Source organism: Lithobates pipiens, unplaced genomic scaffold, assembly GCF_037356315.1.
Source record: "Lithobates pipiens isolate NorthernLeopardFrog02 unplaced genomic scaffold, aLitPip1_a1.2 Scaffold_3, whole genome shotgun sequence".
Taxonomy (NCBI): domain Eukaryota; kingdom Metazoa; phylum Chordata; class Amphibia; order Anura; family Ranidae; genus Lithobates; species Lithobates pipiens.
Window position 1 is genome coordinate 197683048 of NW_027507790.1, and position 16737 is coordinate 197699784.

Sequence of the window (16737 nt, forward strand, 5' to 3'; positions counted from 1 at the left end):
TTGAAACCGCTGCAAAAATGCCCAAAAAAAGCCTGTAAAATTGCAACGCCTAGATGTGAACGAAGCCTAAATGATGTATTTACTTGCAATGTGCCTTAAAACGTGCTATAAAATATGACTACTCCAGGAAAAGTACATCCCCCTCACTCATAGCCCTCAACTCTTCTTGTCGATTTCCTGTCTGTGCTGGCCCAGCCTCCCTACATAACCTTTTACATAGCAGTCTTATGTGGTTGCAATGAATGGTCTGATGATGAGGTCTTTTTCAGGTACAATTCTTTCTAAATTTGGAATGAGAGTGGGGTTATTAAAGAGGAGCTCCAGGCTGTTGACTTTTAATATTAGGGCATTTGCCTGTCCAGGAATCCAGCGGTGTCCTCACCCAAGCTGATTTGTCAATGAACTATTGGGTGCTAGCGATGGCATCATGACTATGCAAAACCAGCCGGGAAGCTTTGTGGCTTCGCTGCCGGTCCTCCACTGCTCATACGTGAAGCGCGCTGTGCTTTGTGAATGGGCTGGTTGTGGGGGAAGGGGGCGGGGGAGGCAGACAGGTGGCGCTTCCCCTTCTGGGTGGAGCTCTGCTTTAAATTGTAAATCTGTGGATAGTTCTTGGCTGGACTAAATCCTATCTGCTTAAAACACACTTCCTACTCCCCTCCCACTAACTATTTAAAAGCCTTTTAAAATAAATGTATCCTGCATGGTGGATGTTTAAAGTAATTGTAAAGTATTGTGTGTGGTTTATTTGTTATTTTTAAAAATCACAAACATGTTATACTTACCTGCTCTCTGCAAGGGTATTGCACAGAGCAGCCCTGATCCTCTTCATCGGGTGCACCCGCGGAGAGCCACTTTCCATGAGGGCACCACGCTCGAGTCCCACTGCTGCATCCATGAACACAGACAGTAGGATTTGGCCCCGCCCCTTGTCACAGGATTTGATTGACTGCAGCGAGAGTCAATGGCTCCTGCTGCTATCAATCTCTCCAATGAGGATGGCGACAGTGGGTGGAGTCGCTGGGCTCGTGCACATTGCTGGAGCGGATTGGCCCGAATAAGAAAAGGGGGGGGGGCGGGCTCTGGGGGGGGCAACTGCAGCACAGAAGGTTTTTCATCTCCAATGCATAGAATTCATTAAAGCGATGGTATACCCACCAAAAAAAAAAACCTGAAGAACGAAGTGACGGCATCACCTCCCGGTCACCGCTGAGGGAGGTGACATGTTCCTTCTGTGTTTCTTCCGGGTTTGCCACTCGCATCGCAGAAGTTGCGATAATGTCACTCTTGTGCATGCACGTGGGAGTCCTCTTTCCGGCAAGGAGCTCTCACTTTCTGGCAGCATCCGCCAGACCTTCAGAGTGCATGAGCTGCTGACGTCAGCGGCTGCATGCAAGGTGAATATCTCTCTCGTACACGTTTAGGAGATATTCATTTTACCTACAGGCAAGTCTTATTATAGGCTTACCTGTAGGTAAAAATTTTGAAAGTGAGGTATACAACCGCTTTAAGGTGAAAAACCTGGAGACTTCTGTCTTCTGTCTTCTGCCTTCTGTCTTCTGCCTTCTGTCTTCTGCCTTCTGTCTTCTGCCTTCTGCCTTCTGTCTTCTGCCTTCTGTCTTCTGCCTTCTGTCTTCTGCCTTCTGTCTTCTGCCTTCTTCCTTCTGCCTTCTTCCTTCTGCCTTCTTCCTTGTTGTTGTTCTTCTTCATTTTTTTTTTTATATTGTTTTGAGCACTGTTATATTGTATTTTTCAATAAAATAAATACTACTTTCCAATTTGCTTCCATGCCTTAAAAGTCCGACCTGTTGCTATCTATTTGATATCTTCTTTGTTTTCCCTTGATACATTATGGATGTGGCACTGTGGGTGCCCCCTCCTTCCTATTTCTCATCTTGGTGTAAATCTCTTCTCTCTTCTCATTGTGGGTCATCAAACTGGACTGCTAAAATACAAGACATATATTAAAATTAAAATTAGACTTGGGAAACTTAACAACATTAATAAATCACCAGGATCAGATGGCTTGCACCCAAGGGTACTTGGGGAACCCAGGCAAGTAATTGCCAGACCATTGTTCCTAATTTTTACTGACAGTCTACTGACTGGAATGGTACCAGCTGATTGGAGAAAAGCCAATGTAGCACCAATATTTAACCACTTCCCGACCAGCGCACGACGATGTACGTCGACAGAATGGCACGGGCAGGCATATTGGCGTACATGTACGTCCAATATTCGTTGCCGCCGTGCCATCGGGAGCGCGCCGCCGGCGGCGCGCTCCCACGCTGGTCGGGACCCCCGTGAGTCCGGTCGCGGGACCCGCGGACTCGATCGCCGCGGGCATCCCCGCGATTGTCTCACGGAGCGGCCGAATGGAGGAAATGCTGTATAAACAACATTTTTCCATTCTGCCTAGCAACTAGTGACGCTGATCTCTGCTCCATGTGATTGGAGCAGAGATCAGTGTACACTAAATGAAAGCCCAACCCCCCCACAGTTAGTAACACACCCCTAGGAACACTTAACCCCTACACTGCCACCCACTGGTTAACCCTTTCACTGCCAGTGTCATTTACACAGGAATCACTGCATTTATATAGCAGTGATTACTGTATAAATGACAATGGTGCCAAAAATTTGTCAAAAATGTCCGATGGGTCCCCCTCAATGTCGCAGTCACAATAAAAATCGCAGATCGCCGCCATTACTAGTAAAAAAAAAAAAATAATAAAAAATTAGTAATAAAAATGCTATAAAACTATCCCTATTTTGTAAACGCTATAACTTTTGCGCAAACCAATCAATAATCGCTTATTGCGATTTTTTTTTTTTTACCAAAAATATGTAGAAGAATACGTATCGGCCTAAACTGAGGGAAAAAAATGTTTTTTTATATATTTTTGGGGGATATTTATTATTACAAAAAGTAAAAAATAATGCGTTTTTTTCAAAATTATCGCTCTATTTTTGTTTATAGCGCAAAAAATAAAAACCGCAGGGGTGATCAAATACCACCAAAAGAAAGCTCTATTTGTGGGAAAAAAAGGACGTTAATTTTGTTTGGGAGCCACGTCGCACGACCGCGCAATTGTCAGTTAAAGCGACGCAGTGCCGAATCGCAAAAAGTGGTCTGGTCTTTGACCAGCAAATTGGTCCGGTCTGAAAGTGGTTAAAAAGGGCCCAAAATGCATCCCTGGGAATTACGGACCAGTTACCCTAACATCAATAGTATATAAACTCTTGGAGGGGATGATAAGGGACTATATACAAGATTTTAGTAATGAGACACAGTAATCAGCATGGATTCATGAATAATCATTCTTGCCAAACCAATCTACTAACCTTCTATGAGGAGGTGAGCTGCCATCTAGATAAAGGAAGGCCCGTATCTGGATTTTGCAAAAGCATTTGACACCGTTCCCCATAAACGTTTACTGTACAAAATAAGGTCCCGTGACATGGACTATAAGGTGAGTAAATGGATTGAAAACTGGCTACAAGGGCGATTTTCAGAGGGTGGTGATAAATGAGGAGTACTCAGAATGGTCAGGGGTGGGTAGTGGGGTCCCCCAGGGTTCTGTCCTGGGACCAATCCTATTTAATTTGTTCCTAAATGACCTGGAGGATGGGGTAAACAGTTCAATCTCTGTATTTGTGGACAATACTAAGCTAAACAGGGTAACTTCTCCGCAGGATGTGGATAACTTGCAAAAAGATCGGAACAATACAGAATCTGCCTTGCATGAGCATTTTACAAGGCGCTATTGTTAATTCTGATAAGCCTCTCTTTATAATGTCCTATATAGCTTCTTGACTTCTGTGCCATAAGTGAATATATTTTGCTGTGTAGGTCATTGGAGACTATATTGGCTTGCTGGTCTGTGGTGATGTGCCTGTATAGGTGATAATCCATTTTTTTTTTTTTTTTTTGCGAGGCATTGCTTATTATTATTATTATTATTATTCATGTTTTATATAGCGCTAACAGTTTGCACAGTGCTTTACAACATGAGGGCAGACATTGCAGGAATCGGAGGGACCTGCTCATTAGAGCTTACAATCTAAAAAGGAAGGGTCAATTGATACAAAAAGTTATAGCTGTGGGGGGATGAGCTGATGGAGGAAGTAAAACAGTGTTCGTTAGAAGCAGGATAGGCTTCTTTGAAGAGAAGGTTTTTCAGGGATCGGCTAAAGATGGATAAATTAGGGGACAGTCAGACAAATTGTGGTAGGGAGTTCCAAAGGATGGAAGAAGCTCTGGAGAAATCCTGGAGGCGAGCATGGGAGGAGGTGACAAGGGAGCTAAAGAGCAGGAGATCTTGGGGTGACCGAAGAGAGCGGCTTGGTTTGGTATTTTGGGACTAGGTTAGTGATTTCACTTATTATCCCTTTAATGCCTAAGCCAATTACTTGGAACTATATATAATTTATTTTTATTTTTTTATCCGGCGCCATTGGCAGGCGAGTAAACTGGAAGTGACGTTGTGATGTCACATCCATGATTACATTCAGGAGACTGGAACAAAGCCATTTACGACTTTGTTCGGAGTCTGTGGCTAGACGCCGGAAGTGGTGGCACAGGCGGCCTGGTCAGAGTGATGAGGGGGATGTCTCTTCCCGCTCCTCCGGGATAACAATTGAGCAGCTTTTAGCACTCTAAAAAAACGGTACCGGGATGATGCTTGCAGCTGCGGGCTTCATTCCGGGTAACGCCCGACAGCTAAGGTCGCATGAAAGGGGTTATTGTGAATTGTGCATTCATCACCCTGGAGCTTAACTGTGAGACTGTTGTTTTACATCGAAAACAGGCTCTGTGCCTTTTGTGCCTTGTGTACATTTTAAGAGCTTTGTCATCATGGTAAGTATTATTATTATTTTTTTTTCTTTTGTCATATTCATCTATTCATTTCCCTGAGGGTTTCCGAGTGTCTTTGACCATCCACGGTGCCCTTGAACCTCTGGCCAAATGCAGTACAGCACACCCCAGAGGCTTGACTCCTGCTTGTCTTGCCAGACAACGCTCGCAAATTAAGTCAGTCAGTATTTAAATTTAAAGAAAAAAAAATTGTAAACCGTTGCTCGCAATCCAAGGTTTTACTCTATTCCAGTGTCTGCTTCTGCTCAGGTCTGGTTTCTAAAGCTGTAATGAGCGCAGTATATGTCTCTGGAAGGCTGCAGAGGAGCAGGGCGACAATATCTTTGCTCTATAATCTCTAGCATAGCATTCACGTGGTCACACGTTTGCTGGCCGCTTTCTAGTCTCATCTTGTATAACTTTCACAGCAAAAACAGTTTGTTATTTAGACTTGAACGCTCATGCAGCTTTTGTAATGCAGTCCACATACCTTTGGCCGTTTTTCTCTGTTCTTATGTGGATAAGCTGGGCATCTTCCACTAGCAAGCTTATAATAACTTTTTGCCTGCCTATCCTTCCTATGCCATTTTTCTGTCTCTCCCTCTGTGGGTCTGTCTGTATTCAGCACTTGCCACAAGTCACCCATGCTAAGAAACATTTGTAGTTTAAACTTTCATAGCTGGTAAGTAATTGCCATTGTTCAGCTTTGCAATTGCAAACTTCAGATCTGAACCACTTGCCATCTTTCAGTATCTTGTATACAGTATTCACTGACTTGCTGTACTCGCTGAGTATTCTTTCCAGTGCCTCTGGGTGCCTGGGATATCCTCCCCGGTGCCTGGGCCCATAACCTATTGGCCGAGTATTGAAATTATGCTTTGGAAGCTTCTTGGGTAAGCAAACGGCTTTACTTTTATGGAGAAATATATTACATGCCTCTTTATCATAGAGACAGACAGGAAGCAGAACACCCCCCCCCCAAAAAAAAAGTGGCAAATGTGGCAGTGAAGGGGGAGGGTGCTTGTGGGTGAAGCTCCGCTTTAAGTATCGTGTAGTTTAGCTCCACTTTAAGGCCCCTTTCACACGGGATGGATCAGTAATGATCCGCCCCGTGATGATCCGCTTGCTCAGCGAGGATCGCTCCGTTGTCCCCGCTGAGCCGGCGGATAACAGGGCACACTGCACCCTGTCAGCTCTCCGCTCTCCTCTATGGGGGATCGGATGAGCACGCACCGTCTGTCCGTGTTCATGCGATCCGCTCTGCAGATGGATAGAAAAATAGGATTTTCCTCCGTCTGCAGAATCGGACAATTGCGGAGGCGGACGATATCGGGTGTCTGCGGATGTTCATCTGCAGACACCCGCTATCCCATAGGAATGCATGTATGTCCGTATTTCATCCTCAAACGGATGGATGAAATACGGACATAATGTCCGCATGTGTGAAAGGGGCCTAAGAATGAATGAATGCCACACGTGTGCAAAGAAGCTGCACGTTTGTGTGTTGCAAGAAAGCGTGCTCCCACAATGCACAAATGTGAACCCAGCCTGAGTACATTACTTTCTCTAAAGTTACCAGAGGAATACAAATGATAAAAATTCTTTAAACAGTATTCATATATATATATATTTAGTAGCTAATCTCAACTTGATTTTCCATAGCAATGATTTTGCTTTGTTCTCTAGTGCGTTTTTTTTTTTTTTTCCCTGAACGACATTGAAATCTTACATATAAAACCCATTTTTAAAGGGTTACGTTTAGTTATACTTATTTTCTTATTGTCTTTGTAAATGAATGATCTGGCAGTAACCGCATGATAGGCGTTTGTTTAGGTGGGGCGGGAGCCGCAGGGGTCAGTTTCATGGGCTGTTAACCATTTAACAATAGAACCAAATAACAGAGTGACCTGTTACAGAAACCAGTTGGGCAATGATTAGTATTCATGGCTCAGCCTCATTTTATGCTGAAAGACTTCATGCTGATGTGCATCTTGAGATGTTCAGGAAACTGCAATAGGAAGTGAATCATACTAACGTGTTTTATTTCTGGTGGCCAATTTCCTTTTTTTTTTTTATCTCTGGTATCCGTGTAAAAGATCAAAGTAAAGTGTATATATAATATATCGCCAACCCTTTTGTGTGCTGTATAGTTTTGCATAGGGTGAATTTGATTTAAATCTTAATTTTTTTAGGGCCAGTTCACACCACATGCAGTCCAGTGCATTTATTTATTTTTCTGTATCAAAAACGCACAAAGTAGGTTATATGGTTTTCAATGGCATAGTTCACATCAGTGCGTTCCAGAAAAAAAAAAAAAACATGCTGCATTTTTCCTGCACTGGACTGTCCTAGAATTCTGTGAAACACACATGTCCTTGAGGTTAAGAAAAGAGGGGGAATGCACTAGACTGCATCAAGACCGCACTGGAACGCGTCAAAAACGCGCATGCAGAAAAGCATCTGGGACTGCATTTTCTATGAAGTGAACTGGCCCTTAAAGAGCAATTGTCATCACTGTTCCGCAGCAGGTCCTCCTCTGTTGACTCACCGACAGTCCTATTCGCTTTAATGGGACTACAGGTGATACAGCAGTGACACAACAAGGTGAGGGATGTGGTGGCAGCAGGTGAGTGGATGACCGCTAACAGGCGCTGCCATGATGGATCTGAAATGACAGGTGCTCTTTAACCACTTCAGCTCCAGAAGGATTTGCCCCCTTAATGACCAGAGAATTTTTTGCGATACGGCACTGCGTCGCTTTAACTGACAATTGTGCGGTCGTGCGACATACCCAAACAAAAATTGATGTCCTTTCTTTTGGTGGTATTTGATCACCTCACTGGTTTTTATTTTTTGTGCCATAAACCCAAAAAAAACTGACAATTTTGAAAATTATTTGCCAAAAATATGTAGAAGAATATATGGCCTAAACTGGTGAAGAAATGTATTTATTTATTTTGTGGATTATATTCTCCAAAAAACAACCCCCCAAAAAAACCCTTTCCTTTCCGGTCTCAGCCCCTTACCATGTGATCAGCTGTCAGCCAATGACAGCTGATTCCATGATCTAAACAAAAGCTTGGTAATTGCTTTTTTTATTTTCTCCTCACGCTGACAGCGGAGGAGAAAAAAAAAAAGCCGACCACCGGCTCATCTTAAAGGGACATCAGTCCCGAAATGGAAGAGGCAATTATGCCTCATATATGCCATTTAAAATTTTATAAAAAAATAAAACCTTTTTTTTTAATTTATTTTTTATTCGTTCTTTTTACTTTTACTTTTTGTATATATAAAAAAAAAAAATCGCACTGTTGATCAAATACCACCAAAAGAAAGCTCTATTTGGGGGTAAAAAAAATGATAAAAATTTCATTTGTGTACAGTGTTGTATGACCACGCAATTGTCATTCAGAGTGCATTAGCGCTGAAAATTGGTCTGGATAGGAGGGGGGTTTAAGTGCCCAGTAAGGAAGTGGTTAAAGAATGTTGTACAGCACAGTGCTTGTGCTGTGTAATTTGGAACCCTGTAATACCTTTCTGATCCTGCCTGGCTATGTCCTTCCCCTCTGCAAACAGACCACAATCATGGCTGCTGAGCCCCTGACATTGTGTTTTGTTTTTTTGCGTGATTCCTTCAGCCGCAGCCTGCTCTTCTGTGTCCGTCTCCTCTGTCCTCCTCCCCCTTTGCTTGTCACCTAGTGACAGTGTCGCCCCATCCCCCCTCCTGCTGCAGAAATATATATAATGTGTATACTATCCGTTTTGTCTCCTAATACAGTGCCCCGCTGTCTCTGTGATTTATAAAAAAAAATGACCTCCTTCACGGTATCTCATGGCAGTCATGTGACTGGCCATGACTCCTCTCCTCCTTGCGTCCTACTGATGTCAGCGGGGAAACCTCGGCCCCACCCGCTGCTTCTGCAAGACGGGCAGAGAGGAGACACGGCTGGTTATATGAGCGCAGAGAGCCGCCGTGAGATACGGTGAAGGAGGGTTTTTTTGTTTTGACTGAAACAGACTGTATCACTGTATGAGGAGACAACTGATTATGTAAATTACTAAAAGTGGGTTAACAACCACTTTAAGTGTATTCCCTCAGTGTGGTTTTTAACTGTGTGGGGGATGGGCTTACTGGGACATGACAACACAGATCGCTGTTCCCGATCACTGGGAACAGGAGATCTGACATGTCACTAGGCAGAACGGGGAATCGCCTTGTTTACATAGGCAGTTCCCCACTATGCCTCTCCTCACTGATTGCGGGTCACCGGCAGACATTGAGTCCGTGGGCACCCGCTATCCTCCTTGCATGGACCTATGTATAGGTACGTTGGCTCACGCAGGAGAGCCGATCTGCCGCAGTATATCTGCGTGAGCTGGTCGGCAAGTGGTTAAATGTAAGGACTTGTACGTTCTTGCTGGTAGCTATCATCTTAAATATTTGCAAGCAAAATGAAGGTTTCCTATTGAGGGCTTGTTTACTCCAGATCTGTTCCGGATGCGTTTCTTCTGCATGTGCCTTTTTTTTTTTTTTTGTGTTTTTGATGCGTTTCTGGATGCATTCCGGGAGCTCTTTTTTTTTTTCACTATACTAGGGTCCAGTGCATTTTGGATGCGTTTTTGACTGACTGGTTTTACTGAGTTCCAGTGCAGGTAAATGCAGCATGTTCCCCCCTCTAGAGGTGGCACTAAAAAGATGTCAATTGGATAAAAATATAATTTATTAATGTACTAAAAGATAAAAACTTTATAGGACATGCAGAAATGATCATACAATTGTACATGTAAAAATACAGAAGAACCATAGGAAAATAAATGACGTTAATGCATTTAATTTTCCACGCAGTGTACGTTATCTCAGCTTGCAGAGCTTGGATTCAATAAATGAGTTTACCAAAAATGTAAATATTGCAGAATATACAGCCTTTTGCTGCATAACAAAACACACATGCCTTTTATCCACCCTGGTTTTGCACTTAAATGTGTACATGGAGACAGCCATTCTATCATTACATTTGCAGGTTTTACCGTATTTATCGGTGTATAACACGCACTTTTTCCCCTTAAAATCGTGGGAAAATCGTGGGTGCGTGTTATACGCCAATTGTTAGCTTCTCTGCCTTTTCTGCCGTTCTTGGCAGCTTTCGGCCTTTTTCGGTTGCTCTCGGCAGCTTTCGTCTATTTTTGTCCGCCCTCGGTGGCTTTCTGAAAGCTGCCGAGAACGAAAATAGCCGAGAGAGCTAGCGAGCGCCGCCGTGATACACAGGACATCCGCTCTGTATCTCGGTGGCGCCATTTTTAAACAGCCTGTAAATGACAGGCTGCAATGGAAGGCTGCAAATGACACTGAGAAGGCTGCATTGATGGGCATTTAAATGTAAGTTTTTTTATTTTTTTATTTTTCTTAAACTTCCCTCCTTAAAGTTTTTTTCTTTAAAATTCCCTCCTAAATTTGGGGTGCGTGGTATACGCCGATAAATACGGTACTTCCTGCTTGGTAGTGCTGCATGGTGGTTGTGCCCTGCTGGTAATATTGGCTCATTACAAGTCCTCTTGCAAGCAGTTTAGCAGTGTACACGGAGGCAGAACACTATACATCTGATAAGCAGAGACTATGTGATCTTTTCCTATGCTTTAAGTCACATGACGCTTGAGCACAACCGTTTATTTATTTTTTTTCCTGGCAAATAGTTGATATGGTTGACTTATTTTGTATTTTGTTTTGTTGGGGCATTTCCATATGTCGGATAGTGCAATTTCAAGTGTAACAATGTATCGCTCTTGATGTATAACCTTTTCTAGCCTAATTTGTCTAGCCTTCTATATACCAGAGCTCATATTTTAATTGATTTATGTATGTTTTTGCATCGAACCATCTTTTGAAAAAAAAAAAAAAAATCTGTGTTTTTTTTTTTATTATTATTATTTTTTTTTTAACTACAAAATATTTGACTCCTATTTGCTGCTAAAAAGCCCCGTGTGGAACTTTCCACTTTTTTTCTTTTCAAAGACTTTAATTGGAGTGGGCAGCCTTCTCAGACTCTCACATGTGTCACTCTGACTTATTTTGTTAATGTTTAATGTAAATTGTAAAGATAAGCCCACTTTAAACGGTTTTAAATAAAAAAATAAAAAAATTGTAAAAATCTTATTTTATTCAACAATTTTAATTTAAAAAAAAAATTACTAAAAATGTTTTCAGTAATTTCCCTTTGGGATTTATAAAGTATGAATCTTTATAGCGTCTGAATCTTTGCCTGTTTATCACATACAGTAGATCTAAATGCACAATAGCACAAGCCCTCCACTCTTCCATCATCTCCAAATATTCTGTTCCCCTGAAGGGCAGTCTCACTTGAGGGAGCTTTTAGACCAATTTTCAAGTGGACGGTCCGGTCAGTTCTGCCTGTCAGGTTTTTTTAGGCAGACCTGGTTGGAAGCTCCATGTCATTCTATGGGTGACCAGATGTAAACAGACTTGTATCCCTTTATCATATTATCTCCATGTCTGTCGAGGTTCCAAAAAAAAAAAAAAAAAGTATTTGACAGAATGGTGGTAATCAAATGTTGTGAAATGTGAATGGACACAATGGATATGTTTACATCTGGCAGCCCATTAATCTGATATGGTTGCAGAGAGTTCTGATATGATTCCCATGTCCTGCGTGAAACTCTTTTGGGCCCATTCACAGCTAAGAACTTGTAACACTAAGACCCCTTTTTGCGTTTTTCAGGCGCTTTAGCATTAAAAAAAGCACCTGTGAAGCGCTTGAAAGAAGCCTCATCTGCAATCCCAATGTGAAAGCCCAAGTGCTTTAAGAGCCCTTTCACAATGTCAGCGCCCGAAAAATGCTTGTGAAGCGCCGCTTAAACTAGCAGCACTTTACCAGCATTTTTCTAGCACTATTGGGGCGCTTTTAACCCCAGCTAGTGGCCAAACAAAGGGTTGAAAGCGCCCACAAAACGCTGCTGCCAAAAGCACTTTTCAGGCGTTTTGCAGGCGCTTCCCATTGATTTCAATGGGAAGGGGTGCTTTAGGAGCGGTGTACTCACCGCTCCAAAAGCACTGCAAAGAAGCTGCTTGCAGGACTTTTTTTGATGCCCTGCCAGCGCAGCGCCTCAGTGTGAAAGCACCTGGGCTTTCGCATTGGGATTGCAGTTGCAGCTTCTTCCAGGCCGCTTTACAGGTGCTTTTTTTTAACGCTAAAGCGCCTGAAAAACACCCCAGTGTGAAAGGGGTCTTAGGCTGGATTCACACCTATGCAGTTTTAGTGCTTTTGCATTTTGCAGATCTGCACTGCAGTCCATTTAACATTGTTTCCTATGGAACACGTTCTTTAGAGCAAATCTGCAAAAAGCACTAAAAATGCATAGGTGTGAATCCAGCCTAACAAATCGCATGACACCGGGAGGGAAAATGGCTAATTGGGCCCAATTAGCCATTTTCACTTAGGGATGTACTCGCTTTTGTTGCCAGCGGTTTAAACATTAAAGTGGTTGTAAACCCTTACAAACCACTTTGACCTACAGGTAAGCCTAGATTAAGGCTTACCTGTAGGTCCAAGAAATATCTCCTAAACCTATATGGTTTAGGAGATATTTGCCCGAAAACGTAGACAGCGGCGTGCAGGCGCACTGAGCGCGGCATCTCAGCGACGGAGCTGCCGCGCGTGTCGGCTCCCGTGCGCATGCGCGGGAGTGACGTCATCGCGGCTTCGCCGAATGACAGCTGCGGAGCTGCGAGACCCCACCAACAAGATGGATGCGGCGGACTACAGGGGACAGCGGCGACTTCGCTGGCTCCTGTGTCAGGTAAGTGACACATAATGGGCTACTATGCGATGCATAGTAGTCCATTATGCTTTGCCTTTGCAGGGAATGAAAGAGGAAGTAAACTCATCAGGGTTTACTTCCTCTTTAATGGCTGTGTGTTGAGGTATTTTGAGGAGACCGCAAATTTACACTGTTATACAAGCTGTACACTCACTACTTTACATTGTAGCAAAGTGTCATTTCTTCAGTGTTGTCACATGAAAAGATATAATATATTTACAAAAATGTGAGGGGTGAGATACTGTGTGTGTATGTATGGATAGATGGATATCACTTGTTCAGAAGTACCTCAGAAACTGCTGACTGACGGTGAGAAATCAGCGAGTAACAATCTGATGGGTTAGAAAACCTTGTCCAATATCTGTTGCTTGTTTTCAGATAAATCAATAGCAGATGTCTGCTTTTGACTCATCCATTACTCTCCATATTCATAAGCCGGAATGTTCCACTGAGGGTTTATGTTTATGGAAACACTAATTCTGGTGTGTGGATCATGACTGCACATCTAATTTATCTCTTATGTCTAACTCTGTACAAAATGGGACCGGTGACATAAACTAAGGAATCAGAACTTTTTTAAAGAGACCCGGTCACCAGCATGAGAAATTGCAGGTAAGAGCATAGAAATATCAAGTATTTTAAATGCTTGCTTACAGGAGTTTTTCCATTCACAAATGTTGTATTTGCATACAAGTTGCTTTCAAACTTGGTAGAAAGTTTGACTTTCGGAGGAGTCACAGAATCCTCCTCTGTTATACATCATAGCCCTTTTCTATTCTGCAAGTGTTTACCTTTTTTCTGTGCTGATCCAGCTCCTCTACCTCTCTACGCACCCTAGTACATGATCTTTTGACATCTACAGTAAGTCTGCTGGGGCTGCTGATATCACAACCAATATGGCAGCACCAAGCAGCAGTCTTTTGCTGGCCATACGCTCTTCAAATTGTAGCCATCTCCTTATAAACAGAATGAAATTTGCTCAGTGGGTTTCCTGTTAACCCCCTTGTGCCCGACCTCCCTCATTTACTAAAATGAAATGGCTGGGTGGAAAATTTGTTGGCCAAACAGATTGCAACATCAGATGTAGCTGCTGTTTGTGTATTTTGACAGCCAGTGGCGTTGCCTGTCAGAGCACAATAGCCACAGTGGATTCATCCATCTGCACTGTATTGCACGGATGGAGGAAATTGTGTGTGTGTGTGTGTGTTTGTTTTTTTTTTTTTTTTCCTGTTCAGTTTGCAGGCTGAAAGGGGGGGGGGGGGGGGGGGGAAATCTGCGTATGGCTAGCCTTAGGCCTGGAGTGCTCAACTTGTAGCCCACAACCTCAAACCATGTCCCATGCTCTGGGATGGGGGGGATTTGCAAACCCAGATCGCGATCAACAGGTCGACCTCTCCTCCTAGAGCATCAGAGTGCATGGAGCTGGTGCTGGCAGCAGAGGGAGCAGGAGCTGTGTAGGCCAGTGCTTTCTCTGTAGCGCCGGCTCCGGTCCCAGGCAGACTGATACCAAGTGCACTTTGCCCGGGACCTTTCTAGCAGCCTCGAGATCGATGCCAGCAGAAGCTGGAGCAGGAAAAGTGTATTATACAGTACAGGAGCTTTTTTTTTTTTTTTTTGTGCGCTTTCAGAAAGGCCGCTTTCACACTGGTAAAACGCCAATATTTCTAGCGGCGCTTTACCGTCAATTTCTTGGCGCTATTTGGCTGCTAGCAGGGAGCTTTTAGCCCACCCCCGTGCTAGCGTCCTGCCAGCGCACCGCTCTCGGGGCTTTTACATTGGAGAGACAGCAGCGGCTCTTTCGGGGCGCTTTGCAGACACCTTTTTTTTTTGCGTTATAGCGCCTGCAAAAGCGCCCCAGTGTGAAAGGGGTTAAAGTGTGCCACACCCATAAGATGCAATAGAAGTCTATGGCTCAGTGCAGCAAAGGCCCCGGTGCGGGTAAACCATAGCACATCTGTGTGAAAGCAGCCTTATAGGTGGCTTTGTAGAGTAAGCGCTCGTTTAACCACTTAAGCCCCGGACCATTTGGCTGATCAAAGACAAGACTGCTTTTTGCGATTCGGCACTGCCTCGTTTTAACTGACAATTGCGTGTTCGTGTGACGTGGCTCCCAAACAAAATTGACTTTTTTTTTTCCCACAAATAGTGCTTTCTTTTGGTGGTATTTGATCACCCCTGCGGTTTTTATTTTTTGCGCTATAAACAAAAAAAGCGTAAATTTTGAAAACCGCATTATATTTACCTTTTTGCTATAGTATCCCCCAAAAATCTAAAAAAAAAAAAGTTTCCCTCCGTTTAGGCCGATATGTATTCTTCTACAAATTTTTGGTAAAAAAAATCGCAATAAGCGATTTTCTATTTTGTGTTCTAACCTAAGGGGGGCTGGGACTGTGCAGGGAAACTAACACATTGTTGTCCATACTCTGTATGGACAGACGATCTGACAGTTCCCTGCTCGGGGAACCAGAAAATGTGTGTAAACACACACAGCTGCCGATTCTCCGTGGGAGCCCGGCGGCGACCGAGACCGCCGGACACTCGCATTGGCTTGGGGGGCAAGCGGACGGCGCGCCCACCAGTGGCCGTTTATGTTACCAATGTAACATAACGCGATTCGCGCAGCCGAGCCATGCTGCAGCGGCTGGTCGGCATGCGGTTAAATTTGTAATTTTGGAAGGTGGTAAAACTCAAGAGGTCATTTTGTCCCGCGACCGGTTACCAAATAATTTAAAAGTGGCCTTTTTGCTCTTCAAAAGGCTGAGCACCCCTGCTTTAGGCCTTTTTGGATGTCTACACAAGGGAGGCTTTGACATGTAAACCATTTGCATAAAATGTTAAATGCACGTATCTCAGGAAGATTTTTGTTAAAATCAATGGTCTGGTCACTGGGTATCTTATAAAGGAGCTCTAAACACCATACACTTTTTCGTATTTGGCATTCCAGCACGGAAATATGATTATTTTTGACAATCGAGAAATTGCTTTTCATGTTGTGAGTTCTGCCTGTCTGCTGGTCACCTTTTTCCACACCTTCCCGGATTCCCTGCATGCTTTGCAGATTCTATTCTGCTGTTTACTTTCCTTTTCTAAGGACTACACATCCCATAGTACCTTGTTACCTGCAACCAGTGATTCCTGTACTGACTCTGCCTCCTGAAAAGCCTCCTCTCAGCACATCTGCAGTTCAGAAAGCAGGCTCTGTGAAATGTGTGACACAGCAGTGCCTACAGGCATGTGGGAGGTGGCATATCCCCTCCCACATGCTTGCTAACTGCAGGGCAGGCACTGTGGCAGTGCGATCCACTGCGGATCCCAAGTCAGCAGTTAGGTCTATGTGAAAGAGGCCTTTGTGCACTGTGAAAATCCCATTAACATTCTGTATTGTTTTCTTTCAGTGGAATGAAACGATTGAGCTGTTCCGTGCTGGAATGCCGCAGAAGAGGCATCGCGTGCACTTTAAAATCTACGAGAAGTGTTTCACGGCCTCGGAAGCTGTAGACCGGCTACATGAGCTGCTCCAATGCAACCAGAATTTTGGGCCACAAGTGACTCGAGATCAGACTATCCAGCTCTTAAAGAAGTTCACAAAGAACCATGTTATAGAGGATGTGAAAGGCAGATGGGGGAAAGAGGACTTTGAAGATAACAACGGCCTTTACAGGTGAATTCTAATAATTCATTTGCATGCGAAAGCATTCTCCTCTTCCTCTTATTGGCACTAAATGCTAATGTGACACCAACTGAGAACTGTAGGTAGGTCAGAGGATTAAAAAAGTGCACCTGCATAACTGTAACGCTCCTCTCTGCCCCCAAAACTGTCCTGTAAATAGCAGACCCCAGATCAGCAATACCCCCTCTGGATAACTGCAGCGTATACTGTGGCTTTTCCATATGCCTCAAACCTGGGAGCCAAGGCTTTCCTGGGAGATGGACACACTGTTATACTCTGGGGTGAGCAGGTGGAAGCCAGTGCTTGCTCGGTACACCAGTAAAGTTGCCTTCTGATATTGATGAATCTTTCCATGATCTTTGAGCATGTCACAGGG

At 43.7% G+C, this 16737-nt stretch overlaps 1 protein-coding gene across 1 annotated transcript in view; it reads left to right on the forward strand.

Annotated features, from left to right (window-relative positions):
* The window catches only part of DEPDC1B (DEP domain containing 1B), a 109149-nt gene that overhangs the window by 13831 nt on the left and 78581 nt on the right, over positions 1-16737 (forward strand). The window contains exon 2 of the mRNA XM_077462684.1: positions 16087-16352. Coding sequence (XP_077318810.1) covers positions 16087-16352 — 266 coding nt within the window. The remainder of the gene's footprint in view (positions 1-16086; positions 16353-16737) is intronic.